Source organism: Miniopterus natalensis, chromosome 20 (genome assembly GCF_054644295.1).
Source record: "Miniopterus natalensis isolate mMinNat1 chromosome 20, mMinNat1.hap1, whole genome shotgun sequence".
Taxonomy (NCBI): Eukaryota; Metazoa; Chordata; class Mammalia; order Chiroptera; family Miniopteridae; genus Miniopterus; species Miniopterus natalensis.
Genome location: NC_142100.1, coordinates 25758511 through 25772171, shown reverse-complemented (window position 1 = coordinate 25772171; position 13661 = coordinate 25758511). Strand labels below are relative to the sequence as shown.

General features: G+C 59.4%; 2 protein-coding genes across 2 annotated transcripts; both read left to right on the top strand.

The window, feature by feature from the left end:
- The first annotated feature begins 4151 nt into the window (after positions 1–4151).
- Positions 4152–5138, top strand: HCAR1 (hydroxycarboxylic acid receptor 1). The gene has a single exon (XM_016219029.2). The coding sequence runs from the start codon at positions 4152–4154 to the stop codon at positions 5136–5138; it is 987 nt and encodes a 328-aa protein (XP_016074515.2).
- A 6980-nt stretch (positions 5139–12118) lies between these two features.
- LOC107541841 (hydroxycarboxylic acid receptor 2-like) lies at positions 12119–13213 on the top strand. Its single transcript, XM_016219024.2, has one exon. It carries the CDS (start codon positions 12119–12121, stop codon positions 13211–13213), a length of 1095 nt encoding a protein of 364 aa, XP_016074510.2.
- The last annotated feature ends 448 nt before the right edge of the window (positions 13214–13661 follow it).

Genomic DNA, 13661 nt, shown 5'->3' with positions numbered 1-13661 from the left:
GGAAACCTGCAGAAAGCCAGGTATTTAAGACGAGCGGAACGCACCGTCAGGCAAAGCAGGCCCGGAGGAGGGGACAGCGGTGACGCCGGGCGGGAGGACAACGGGGAAGTCGTGTTTGGAGACCAGCCACTCGGGAAGCGCGCAGGAAGCGGCGCTGGCTTTGACAAAAGTCTCCTACGAAAGGAAACCCGTTTCCCGGGCTCCTTGGACGAGACCTCGCCGGTTACCACATGGACACCTTGTCCCACCCCCATCTGTTTTCTCAAGACTCCTGGGTGGGTTTTTTCCATTCTTGGGGATGGATTGGCCCTTAGCCAGACATTTTCTTTTACCTGGTTCTTTCCGGGCATTTTCAAGATACTTGGGGTGGAGTGGGTATTTGTGGATTGCCTCTTTTTTTCAAATAATATGTTTTTGGACGTTTTCTTGATTTCAGAGAGAGGAAGAGAGAAAGAAACATCGACTGGCTGCCTCCTGCACGCCCCCTACTGGGCATGGAGCCAGAAACCAGGGCACGTTGACCCAGAATTGAACCAGTGACCTCCTGGCGCGCGAGGCGAGGCTCCACCAACGGAGCCACACCGGCCAGGGGGTCCCCTGGAGTTTCCTGGAGCATCTTTTGTCCTAATGAGGTGGTTCTTGGTGGGCTCCTGGATGGGGGCTGGCCACCAAAAGGACCAAGGTGTGATTAGAAGGTTGGCATTGCCAGCCCCACCCCCCATTCTCCAGGAGAGGGGAGAGGGGCTGGAAATGGACTCAGTGATGGATCGTGCCTATGCCATGAGGCCCCCATAAAAATCCCCAAAGTAGGGGGTTCGAAGAGCTTCTGGGTTGGTGAACACGTGGAGGGGCTGGGAGGGTGACACACCCCGACACCATGGGGACAGATGTCCCGAGCTTGGGACCCTTCCAGAACTCACCCAATGTACCTGTTCCTCTAGCGTCACCTGCGCCCTTTATCCCATGGTTTACGTAGGAGTGTTTCCCCGAGTCCTGTGAGCTGCGCTAGCAGAGGAAGGTATCCGAGGACGGAGGTCACGGGAGCCTCCGATTGTAGCCAAATCAGACAGAATTGCGGGTAACCTGGGGGCTCACAGCTGGCTACTGGCATCGGAAGTGGGGCCCAGTGCCAGGACTGAGCCCTTCGCCCGTGGGGTCTGCACTGACTCCAGTTAGCGCCGGAATTGAATGGGACTGTGGGACAGCCACGTGGTGTCGCAGGGACTCGCTCGGAGCGGGAGACACATCCCCCCACATCTGTCACCCGAAGCGGGGGGAGCACCGCAGCAGGGCGGGAATAGAGGAGCAGCCGGCAGGAGGGGGTGTCTTTCCCCCGCCGACCACACGCAGCTCCTCCTCCCGCACCTGCCAGGCGGCCACCCAGGATGCTCACTTCCTGTCCCTGTCACATAGAAAGCGACATGTTATCTCGCAGGACATCGCAGGAGATGGCAGACAGGGCCCAAGACCACGCCCGATCAGCCCGGCAGGCGTGTCTCAGGTCCTCTGGACCCGCCCGTCCTATTTGCTGGTGTCTCCTCACCTCGAGGATCAGGGTCATCTCACCAGTTCCCTCACGCACTCAGCACATACTCACCCAGCGTCCCCTCAATGCCAGGTGCTGGGCATCCTGGGCCTGAGAAGCTAAAGCAGAGCCAGCGCTGGTCTCCGCAGAGGGAAGGGCGGGCGCCGAAGGGGGCACAGGAGTGAACCGTGGCTGCAGTGGGTGGAAGTGTGGGGGTGGCCAGAACCCACAGGGAGGGGGCCCTAACCCAGACCAGAGAGGGAGATTCCAGGAGACTTGGGGCACAGAGGAAGTGGTGTCCAGGGCTTCCTACATGTTGGCCACAAGCCATGTGTGGCTTTTACATGAATTACAACGAAATAATATTGAAAATGCGGTCCCCACTAGCCCCATTTCAAGTGCTCAGAAGCTACGCGCACACCCCAGAACGTTCCTGTCACTGTGGGACGTTCTCCTGGGGCAGGGTCTCCCTCCCAGGAGCATGCCTGAGGCTTTCCCTCCCCCCTCCTCTGGCGCCACAGGCCCCACATCCCCTAAACTCGAAGGGTCCTCGCGAGACTTGCAACCAGGGGAGCAGCGGGCCGTGGCAGCTCGTCCTGGGCCAACCCCCTGACCCTGTCCCCCGGGGCCCCCTTTTCTCTGGCTTCTTAGTGAGCCAAAGCAGCCCAGCCCAGGCTCGTTTCCCCACCTAGCCCCTCTCCTGTGGCTTCCTCTGTCACATCGATGTTTCTCTCTCTCTTTCTCCCTCCCACTCTCTGAAAATCAAAGGAAAAAATATCTTCCGGTCAGGATTTAAAAAAAAAAAAAAAAGCAGTGAGACTCCCAAAACAAGGAGGAAAGTGGCAGGAGAATGCATTGGAAAGGTGGCCAGTAATAGGGAGTGGTGGGGACTGCAGCAAAGTGAAGACTGCCTGGCCGGCCTCAGAGGGGCAGCTGCTCCCAGCTGCAGCTGATTGTGGTTCTGCCAGGTGGTTGGCCCAAGAGAGGCTGGAAATACAGGTTTCAATAGGCCGGCCCCAGGTTTTGAAAACAGGTGGGCCAAATCAAACTGGTTTTCCAGCCAGATACGGCTCACAGGCCCATAGAGCTGCACCTTGGCGGATCGAAGGGCGCGCACGCTGGCTTGGGGGGCGGGGGAGGAAAGGGTAAGACCATATCTCTACTTTAGAAAAATCCCATTGCTGCGTGGGAGGTGAATTACAGAGAATGAACTAGAGGAAAGGAAACCAGTTAGAAAACGCAGCAGTTTCGACTGCGGGGAGGTGACAGGGGTCCCAGCCGGGGCGAGGGCCGTGGAGAGTGCTGTGGGGCTGATCCGGAGCCTCGGGTTCGGATTCGGATTCGGTGGGGAGAACCTGGAAGAGGGCGGGCGTTCCTCCGGCGGCTCCCTTCTCACCCCTTTCCTGTGCTGGGAGCCCAGAGGCACAGGGCAGAGAGTTTATCTCAAAACCAAAGGAATGGAAATTTTAGCAAAGACTCTGACTTCGGCGCCGTCTAATTTTACCCACGATTATTTTCGAGATAAGACTCCTTGACCAACTGCCCCAACCCTCAATCGCCCCCACCCATGGGCTCAGCACGTTAATTAAAATAAAATTAAAACATACATAACGTGGTGTTTGGCTCTTTTGAGCAGCCAGTGGGAAACTCGGAGCCAAATCCCCTTTTGCAAACAGCAGAGGGAAAACCGGGCCGGGCTCCCAACAGGCCTTTCCATGGACACAGAGACCTATGCGCAGTGGCCTCAGACCCGTGTCACAGCCTTGCTGGTTGTGCAACTAAACCGGCCACGGGGCCCAGTCCGGGGAAGGAGGTGAAGGGTAGGAGGAGGCGCGAACGGAGGGGAGGAGAGGCCCACGCCGATCAAAGGATTTTTTTTTTTAGCCCCCCCACAAGCAGGGATTTTACAGTTCCTTTTTTCCGCAGGCGGACCCTGCTCGGTTTTGAGGGCTGCGTTTTTGGGTGTGGGCACAGGAAAGGGCTCCGGGCCTCTCGGTCTCCGGCAGCGCCTGGGAGGGCCCCAGGGGACCAGGGCGAGGAGCGGGCAGTCAGGCAAAGGTTAGGAAAGCGGAGCGGAGGCCGGGACTGCTCCCCGCCCGGCTCCCCTCCCGGGAGATGTTTGTATTCCCCCTCGCCCGGGAGGGAGGGACGGCCGACCAGCTCTTTCGGTGCCTCCCGGGCAGCCCTGCGCTCTCCGGCCGCGCGGAGTCCAGGAGAAAGGGGGAGGCTGGGAGGAGAGAGCGTCCCGGGGCTGCGCCCGGCGACTCCCCTCCAGCATGAGCCCGCCGGGACCCGCCAGCCGCTTCCCACGAGCGAGCGCGTCTCAGAGCCTCGCGGGGCTGCAGGCTCCGCTTCTCGGGGAGACGGGCGGCTGGTGACCCAGGCTCCGGAGAAAGGCCGTCCCCGGGGCTCTCGTCTCCCGGCCGAGGTTCCCGTTCTCCGTGTGTGCGCGCACGTGGGCGCTGCACCCACCCACCCACCCACCCACCCGAGCGGCCGGAGAGCCCCTGCACCCCGGGGCGCAAACAGCAGCCGGGTGAGTGGCATTCAGGTCAGCACCTGCGTCCCCGTGGGGGCCGCGGGGGCCGCAGGGCACACGGGGGACAGCGCCCGCCCCGCGTCCGCCATGGACAACGGGTCCTGCTGCCTCCTCCGGGGGGACCCCATGGCGCAGGTGATGCCCCCGTTGCTGATCCTGTTCTTCGTGATCGGCGCCCTGGGCAACGGCCTCGCCCTGTGCGGCTTCTGCTTTTCCATGAAGACCTGGAAGCCGAGCACCATCTACCTGTTCAACCTGGCGGTGGCCGACTTCCTGCTCATGGTCTGCCTGCCCTTTCGGACGGACTACTACCGCAGGGACAGACGCTGGGCCTCCGGGGACGTCCCGTGCCGGCTGGTGCTGTTCATGCTGGCCATGAACAGGGCCGGGAGCATCGTCTTCCTCACCGTGGTGGCCGCCGACCGCTACTTCAAGGTGGTCCACCCCCACCACGCGGTGAACGGCATCTCCAACCGGACCGCGGCGGGCGTCGTCTGCGGGCTCTGGGCCGCGGTCATCCTGGGGACGCTGCACCTGCTGACCGAGAGCCACCTGTGCGCGCAGGGCGCCACCGTCTCCTGCGAGAGCTTCATCATGGAGTCCGCCAACGGCTGGCACGACATCCTGTTCCAGCTGGAGTTCTTCCTGCCCCTGGGCGTCATCCTGTTCTGCTCGGTCCGGGTGGTCTGCAGCCTGCGGCGCGGGCGGCTGGCCAGGCAGGCGCGCATGAGGCGGGCCACGCGCTTCATCATGGTGGTGGCCGCCGTCTTCATCACCTGCTACTTGCCCAGCGTGTCCGCCAGGCTCTATTTCCTGTGCACCGTCCCCTCGAGCGTCTGCGACCCCTCCGTCCACCTGGCCCTGCACGTGACCCTCAGCCTCACCTACATGAACAGCATGCTGGACCCCCTGGTCTACTACTTCTCAAGTCCCTCCTTCCCCAAATTCTACACCAAGCTCAAAATCCGCAGCTCGAGACCCGGGCGTCCGGGGCGGCCCGAGACCCCGAGGCCGGAGGAGATGCCCATCGCAGATCTCTGTCGCAAGAGCTGCGCCAGCCTGGCCAAGAGCTAGCAGAGCCAGCCCCGGGGTGCCCGGCGCGCCGCGGGGGGCCCCCCCACCCCCCCCAACGCCTCGAGCCGGCACCAGAACAGACGGACGATTTTAATAAAATCGAAGAGGACAGGCCGGCGGGCGGAGAACCCCTTCCCGCGAAGGGGCCGGGGGGGGGGGCTCTGAAAAGGCCGTAGCCCCCTCGCTCCGCTGCGAACAAAATTCAGGCTCCTGCGCGTGTTCGGAAGGTCCCAGTGAAGTGAGCCCCTGTATCTCTGCGCCCTGACTCCGACGACAGGCGACAGGGTGTGTGGGTCGCGGGCCTGCGAGGGCCAGCTGAGGGGTGGGGTCAGGGAGAGCGGGGCTCCTGACTAATTGTAAACAGCCGGGGAAACAGGTGCGAGTGTTTCTTGAACCTGTCCCGTCCCCCCGCTCCCAGGGAGCTAGCGAACCCGAGGACTTATCAGTGTTTCCTACCCTCCGGCCTTAAATCAATACTTGTCTTGGAAAATAGAAACCGGGCTAAGTCAGTGCTTTCATTTCAGGCTGAGGGAGGCTGTGCAGATGGGACTGTCTGGATTCCAATGACTTTCATCTTCGAGGGGAGGCGGGGGGGGGGAGCCCCTCTGTTCATTTCTCGGCGTCTCGGTGGCAGGACAGCAGACCCGTCCTCTCTGACCTTCCCCGGGCCGCGCGTTTCCACAGGCCTTTGCATTTCAAAGAGCACGCCGAGGGGGATGTTTGCCTGCCCCGGTTTTTCCAGTGGGAGCCGAGTGCTTGGGAAAAAAAACCCCAAAACACACCCCCCCCCCGTTGGCTGTTGGGAGGTGCCAGGCCAAGCGTAACTGCTTCTGCCTGCCTGTTGCGAGACTGCCCGTCGAAGCCCTTCCTTCGTTTGTTCCACGGTATTTGCTGAACCCGGATTGTGTGCCCGGCACTGTGCTGTGTCCCTTTACCTGGAAGGTGGTTAGTCAACTCTAATAGGGCAGTAAAGTGGGGTTTTTTGGGGGGGGCTCAGGGGAGGTGGGGGGGTTAGTGACCTTCATCCTTTCAGTACAGTTTGTAGAGCAGTTTCTGTCGACAAACAGCCAGGAGGGGAAGGTCAAGTGTCCCTCACGCAGGGGAGTTTCCCCCGCGTAGAGCCCCCGGCTCCGAGTCTGCGAGATGACCGGCCGCTCGGCCCTGGATTCGGGGACAGACGCCAGGCCAGCCTGAGCCGGGCTCTCGAGCGGCACGCACAGTGCGACCGGTTCCCTGCGTCTCCGTGTCCAGGTTCCCAGGCTCCCGCGGGGCCCTCCGCGCTTCAGGACCTCGCCTGCTTTGTCGTCGTCGTTGTTCTTGGGCCTCCGACACCCGCGCCCCCCTCTCCGGGCGTTTCCGCGGCCCAGTGGCCGAAAGCTGGGGCTGTAGGAAGTGAGATGAATCAAAGTGGGAATCCCAGCCCGACCGCCCACCAGATGCGCAGTGGGGGGGGGGTGTGTGTGTGATTTTACTTAACCACTTGCAGTTTTAATTTCCTCCTCAAACGGGAGTGACGCCTATATCGCGGTCGGCAGGGCGTTGGGCAGATTCGGCGAAGCTAAGGCCCTGAGGCGCGGGGCCTCTGCTCGCTGTTACACCCCGGCGCTTGGAAGGGCGGCTGCGCTTAGTAGGTGCTCAGCGAATATTTCAATGAGTGAGTCAATAAGTGCAGGGAAAGCATTAAGCACAGTGGGTGGCGGTGTAAGGGTCTCGATATTATGGCTTTTTATATTAACATACTTCACATATTAAAAAAAAAACAAAACCACGGAGGGACATAAGTAATTTCCTTCGGGGTTCAGAGCCCCCCTAAGTAGCTGCTGCACTGTGACCACCTGAACCTCCTGCTCCCCAGCCGCCTGGGGAGCACTGAAGCCGGGAGTCTTACCGGCATCGAGGACCCGTATACCCTCCGGAGGGAAGCTTGTGAAAGGCCGCACTTGTGCTTTCAACCCCGTTCCCAGTTATTCTTCCCCGGCTGCTCCTTCTTAGCTTTATGTCAATAAAAATGGGTTCCTAAAGCAGGTTCTCTATCCTGTGTGTGTGGCCCTGTGTGAAATGACTCACCGGAGGTTTCTCCGCTCCACAGGAAAAAAGTCTAAACGACCCAAAAGCTCGTGGTGGGGAGAGGCTCTCGCTAAGGAACAGCGAGCGCCGCGGAAGAGACGCCGGCCAGAAACCCAAAGGCAGGCGCGGCTCTAACCTTGCTTCCCCTTTTCAAGTTCATAGGACGGGACGAAAAATAAACCTGAACGAGAAATGTTTCTTCAGGCCCTGGCCGGGTGGCTCAGCTGGTTAGAGGGTCGTCCGGATACGCCAGGGTTGTGGGTTCGATCCCCGGTCGGGGGACGTGCAGGAGGCAGCCGATCCATGACTCTCTCATCATGGATGTTTCTCTCTCTCTCTCTCCCCCTCTCTCTGAAATCAATAAAGACTTATTTAAAACACACACACGCACACAGTGCAGGGGCTGCTTAGAGGGGACTCGGACGAGGGGTCCAGGCCAGCTGTTAAAGGTTCCACCGCCGGGCGGGCGCTTGGCTGCACCGTGATGCCTGGTCTCAGCTGGCTTGCCTTCCGGGCCTTCTGTTCCGCAGGGGTTTTCGATATGAGTCAAGGCTCCATCATCGCAGCGAGTGCAGAAACGGCTTCGGAGCCAGCGCCACGATCTGCCGGGCCCCGTGCAAAACAGAAATGCGAGGTCCCTTGCTCAAAAGGGCGTTAAGGATTTCAAGGTGGTGACGGCAGAGCGTTAAACTAAACGCAGGACCCTTCTGAGCTCATCCATGAAGCTGGGGCCCTAAATTTTGGATGGATGGATGGATGGATGGATGGATGGATGGATGGATGGATGGGTGGGTGGGTGGGTGGGTGGGTGGGTGGATGGGTGGATGGGTGGGTGGCTGGGTGGGTGGATGGATGGATGGATGGATGGATGGATGGGTGGATGGATGGATGGATGGATGGATGGATGGATGGATGGATGGATGGATGGGTGGGTGGGTGGGTGGGTGGTTCGGTGGGTGGGTGGGTGGATGGGTGGGTGGATGGGTGGGTGGATAGGTGGTTGGGTGGATCGGTGGGTGGGTGGGTGGGTGGGTGGATCGGTGGGTGGGTGGGTGGGTGGGTGGATGGGTGGATGGATGGATGGATGGGTGGGTGGGTGGATAGACAGATAGATGTTGAGGTGGAATAAACAGACGGCCTCACGTATGGGCCTAGTATGTATTCAGTGTCCAGTGATGAGACAGTGGGAGTGGGAAGGGATCACTATTTCATTTCTTGTGAAGATTCACTCACTCACTCACGCTTTTCACACTTACTAGGCACTAGCTCTGTACCAGGCATAGTAGAAACTATGGAAAACATAGCTCCTGACCCCATGAGTTCTACTGTCGTGATCAAGGGAAAAATAAGATTTCCATTGAGGGTAACCGTGGTGAACACGGTCGACAGGGGGGTCCTACAGGAGAGCCCAGCCCTTAATCCCGGCTTAGGTGGGGGAAGGCTCCTCAGAGGAAGTGATTCATGAACTTGGGCCCGAAGGATGGCTGGGAGGCAAGCAGATGACTCAGTGGGGAAAGGTATTCCAGGGAGAGAGGGGAGAAGCCGAGCGGGAACTGCAGGAAATCCAGGGCCCAGAATAAAAAGCCCGGCTGGGCTGCAGCAACCTGAGAGGCACCAAGGAGAGGGGTCTGTTAGCAGCCGGTCCGGACAGGAGATTCATGAGCAGCCTTCCAGGTTAAGTTAAAAAAAAAAGTCTTTATTGATTTCAGAGAGAGGAAGGGAGAGAGAGAGAGAAACATCAATGATGAGAGTCATCAATCAGCTGCCTCCTGCAGGCCTCCCACTGGGGGTCGAGCCGGAAACCCAGGCATGTGCCCCGACCGGGAATCGAACTGGCAACCTTTCCGCACCTGGGGCAACGCCCAACTGAGCCACACCAGCCAGGGCTATTATTATTTTTAATTAAAAAAAAACAAAAAGAGTTCCATCCAGCTGGGTGGCACACGTTCAAGCTGTAGGTTTGGAGAATCTAATTGTGAGAGGCAGAGGCCCTAAGGGGACTTCCACAAGTCTCGGTGGAGTCACGGCCTTCGCTGTTGACATGATCCGTTGTAACAAGTTTCTGTACAACTCATGCACTGGGAAGAAAAACATAAATACACCAGCGAAGGACACATACATGCAAGACGAAACATGCCCGTGGCGGGGTGGCGAGGCGGGAAGCTCCGCGGCGGGCGCCGGGGTCCGGGAGGCCAGACTGACCATCTGCCGGGGCAGCTGAGGACGCGGGCTCGGGGCAGCGATGTGCCACCTTTATCGGCTCCCGGCACGTGAACCAGTGACCCACATTCTCTGCGGCACACCCGAAAATATATTTTTTGCCCCCGATCTGACAAAAAAATAAATAAAATAGGTATAATTTTGTCTCATTCACACCAGACGGCTATTGTGTTGGCTGTTGTCATTTATTTATTTTTATTTTTTATTTTTTTATTTTTTTGCAGTTGTCATTTTTTAAACTTGACTAAGGGGAAAAGAGGTCAGTGCCCTGACTGCACGGCCGGGTATTGTGTGTTTTAAGCATCCTCGCGGCGCGTGGGTTGAACGTGGCCGGTTTAGAAGAATAAGGCACGAGACCCGGACGGAGGCTTGGAGGTGGGCGAATTCCCGAAAATACACGTGAGGAAGGGGCCGGGTTAAGAGGGCTCACGGGGAGTTCATGACGGAGCCGGGACCAGCGCCCAGCCGCTCCAGGTTTTCTCTTTCTTCAAACTTAATGATGCTGTTGCTTCCTAATTTTGTCCATGGTTATTGTATTTTTAAATTTTTATTTGTTGATTTGAGAGAGGGAGAGAGAGAGAGAGCCATCAATGTGCCTGTCCCACTTACTTGTGCTTTCACCGGTTGCCTGTGGCGGGACGGAAGCCGGAAGCCCGGTGGATCAGGACAGCGCTCCTGGCCGGGCGCTCGGCTGGCTGGAGCGCGGCCCGGATACGCCAAGGTTGCGGGTTCAATCCCCGGTGAGGGCACGTACAAGAAACAACCCCTGAAGGCATAAACGGGCGGAACGACAAACTGATGTTTCTCTCTCTGTCTAAAATCACATTTAAAAATTAAAAAAAAAACCACCCAAATATTGTAAAATTGTCAAATTTAAGAAACGGAGGGTCCCCTGCAAATTTGAGCTCCCAGAAATAACTCACTAGTCGGCTTTTCTGACATTTCGTTGATAAAGACCCTGAGGGTTCCTTCACGCGAACATCACTGACCAACCCACAGCTGTCCAGGAAGAAAGCGTGAGAGTCACAGGCAGAAAGGGTGTGTAACAAATACCGATCATGTTCACTACACGTGACGTGACACCCACGCGGCGTGACCTCAATCCGGCGCAGCCTGAGGGACGAGGCAGCCTGTGGGATGCTCAGGGACACGGGCTTGGAGGCCAGGGCTGGATCCACACCCAAGCTCTGCTCGTACCAGCTGGGTGGCCCTGAATGCAGGACCCGCCTCTCCGAGCTTCGCTTTCCTCCTTTGGAACCCGAGTCAGTCGAAGTCCCCACCTTCCGGGCTGCAGGCGGGGTGAGACGGGAGGCGGGCGTGGGGTCTGACCCACGGGCAGCTCCCGGTAACGTCGGTGCAGACACCACCTCTGTCACCACCTTCGTCACCAAGGATGTCTGGTTTCTAATATTAGATCATCCTGACTAATTTACTGTCCCGAGTCTGCAGACCTATTGAACTTTCCTATTCCTAACTCAAAGCAGAAGCGGTTTAGAAACTTCTAGCCGAGCAAGATGTCCACAGGCCCCTATGTCACCGGGTAGAAATGTTCGGCGGGGTTCCGCCCGATGGTACCGAAAAGCAAAGAAATGATGTGTGGAACGATCGCCGGCCTCAAAGCACAGTTCAAAGTCCTCTTAGGTCCTGTCTCCTGAGTGTAATTATCCAAAAAGAAAATAAAAATAAATGAGGGCTTTTAACGTACCAGGTGCCGAGGAGGGGCGGCCGTGCGTGCGCGGGGATGGGGGACACGCGGGGACTCTCCGCACTTTCCGCTCGATTTGCCGGAGGGGCTCAAGCTGCTCTGCCGAACAAAGCTTGCTAATTTTATAAAACTCACGTACTCGGGCATCAATCAGCGGAGCACGCAAGCGGATCGAAATCGAACACAAACAAAGACCTCAACTTATTGTAACATACCCCTGGCACGTTTTCAGCTGTCTTACGAAATTTTCTGCCGCTCTCAAGTAGCTTCTTTCTTTTTTTTTTTTTTAACCTTTTGCAAAAGTAGAAATTAACTGCGGAGTTCTGGAAATGCTGCACTTTGGCTTGGAGACATGACCCCGGGCACGTCGGTCCCCGTCAGGCAGACAGTGACCGTCTCCTCGGCTTCTCCAAGAGGGATCTGACCCCTGCCGTTCCCTCAGTTATTTGCATGCTAACATTTCATACGCGTTCTTAATGTTTCTGGAGAACCAGGCTGCTTAGCACGATACCTTACGGTGGCTATTTTTGTTTTGCGAAGGCTGCAAGCGAACCCCGCCGCGGTGAGGGAACCCTCCAACCCTGCGGTCGGTAGACAGGCTCCCGGGGGAGGCCCGGCCCGTCTCCACAACTCACCGGCGACAGCCGGCTTGCCCCGACGCATTCTCTACATTTAGACGATTTTGTGGGTTCCTGTCTGCTAGTGGGATTTTTTTTTATTACTTGTTGATGCAAACAGCAGGTTGCCTAAGAGCCTTGCCGGTTTTTTGGTTTTTTTTTTTGAAAGCAATTTCGTAGTTTCCTGGTAACCATTCAGTCATCTATTTCAACACCCCGATGTGACATAAAGGCAGGCCCGGCCCACGCGCTCCCCACACGGACGCACACCTTCCTCCCGGAGCGGTGGCTCGCTCGCTCGCGGGGCCGGGCCGGGGCCGGGGCCGGGCCGGGGCCGGGGCCTGGCAGGCGGGCGCTCCCCCGGGCAGGCCATGCATCCGCCCCGCCCGTCGCGGGCCCACAACCTGGAGATCCACAACAAGAACTGCTGCGTGTTCCGGGATGACTTCATCGCCAACGTCCTCCCGCCGGTGCTGGGGCTGGAGTTCGTGTTCGGGCTCGTGGGCAACGGCCTGGCCCTGTGGATCTTCTGCTTCCACCTCAAGTCCTGGAAATCCAGCCGGGTTTTCCTGTTCAACCTGGCCGTGGCCGACTTCCTCCTGATCATCTGCCTGCCGTTCCTCATGGACAACTACATGAGGGCGTGGGACTGGAAGTTCGGGGACGCGGCCTGCCGGCTGATGCTCTTCATGCTGGCCATGAACCGCCAGGGCAGCATCATCTTCCTCACCGTGGTGGCCGTGGACAGGTACTTCCGGGTGGTCCACCCCCACCACGCCCTCAACAAGATCTCCAACCGCACGGCCGCCGCGGTCTCCTGCCTCCTGTGGGCCGTGACCATCGGCCTGACCGCCCACCTGCTGTACAAGAAGATGCTGGTCCCCAACGGGGACGCCAACCTGTGCAGCAGCTTCAGCACGTGCCACGCCTTCCAGTGGCACGACGCCATGTTCCTCCTGGAGTTCTTCCTGCCGCTGGGCATCATCGGGTTCTGCTCCACGCGCGTCGTCTGGAGCCTGCGGCGCCGGCAGATGGACCGGCACGCCAAGATCAAGAGGGCCATCGGCTTCATCACGGTGGTGGCCGTGGTCTTCGTCGTCTGCTTCCTGCCCAGCGTGGCCGTGCGCATCCGCATCTTCTGGCTCCTGCACGCGGAGGGGACGGGGAACTGCGACATCTACCGCTCGGTGGACCTGGCCTTCTTCGTCACCCTCAGCTTCACCTACATGAACAGCATGCTGGACCCGCTGGTGTATTACTTCTCCAGCCCGTCCTTCCCCAACTTCTTCTCCGCCCTGATCCGCCGCTGCTTCCGCAAGAAGGCGCCGGAGGAGCGGGAGAATAACCGGAGCACGAGCGTCGAGCTCACGGGGGACCTGGGCGCGGCCAGGGGCGTCCCGGGCACCCCGATGGCCGACCCCGGCGAGCCCTGGAGCCCGTCGCATCTGACGGCAGCCTCTCGCTAAGCAGCCGAGCCGAGGAGGGAGGCCGTCCCCGAGAACCGAGATCCCCCCCGGGGCAGCGTGGCCGGCGCGGAGACGACCGGCCGGGGCCGGCGTCGGGCTGGGCCGGCGGCCTCCCGGAGCGCCCGGGTTCGGAGAACCCGGTTTAGGGGAGCCGGGCGGCGGAGGCGGACACCTCGGGGGAGCGGAGATGGAGCTTCTAGGCATGGGGACCCCGCCGCTCCCGCTGGGGCACTCGGGGCCGAAGACGGCAGAACCGCCCACGTTCCTGCCAAGGGGAGCGGGAGCCACGGGGACCCCGGCCAGGCCCGCACCCGGGTGCGGTTCACGGGCGTCTTCCCTTCACCTGCCTGAGACCTGGCGGGCTCTCGGCTCCCGGGGCCACACCTGGCCCGCGGGGGGCTCCGGCTGAGGAAATGGGGGCCCAGTGGCTGGAGGGGAGCTGCTGCTC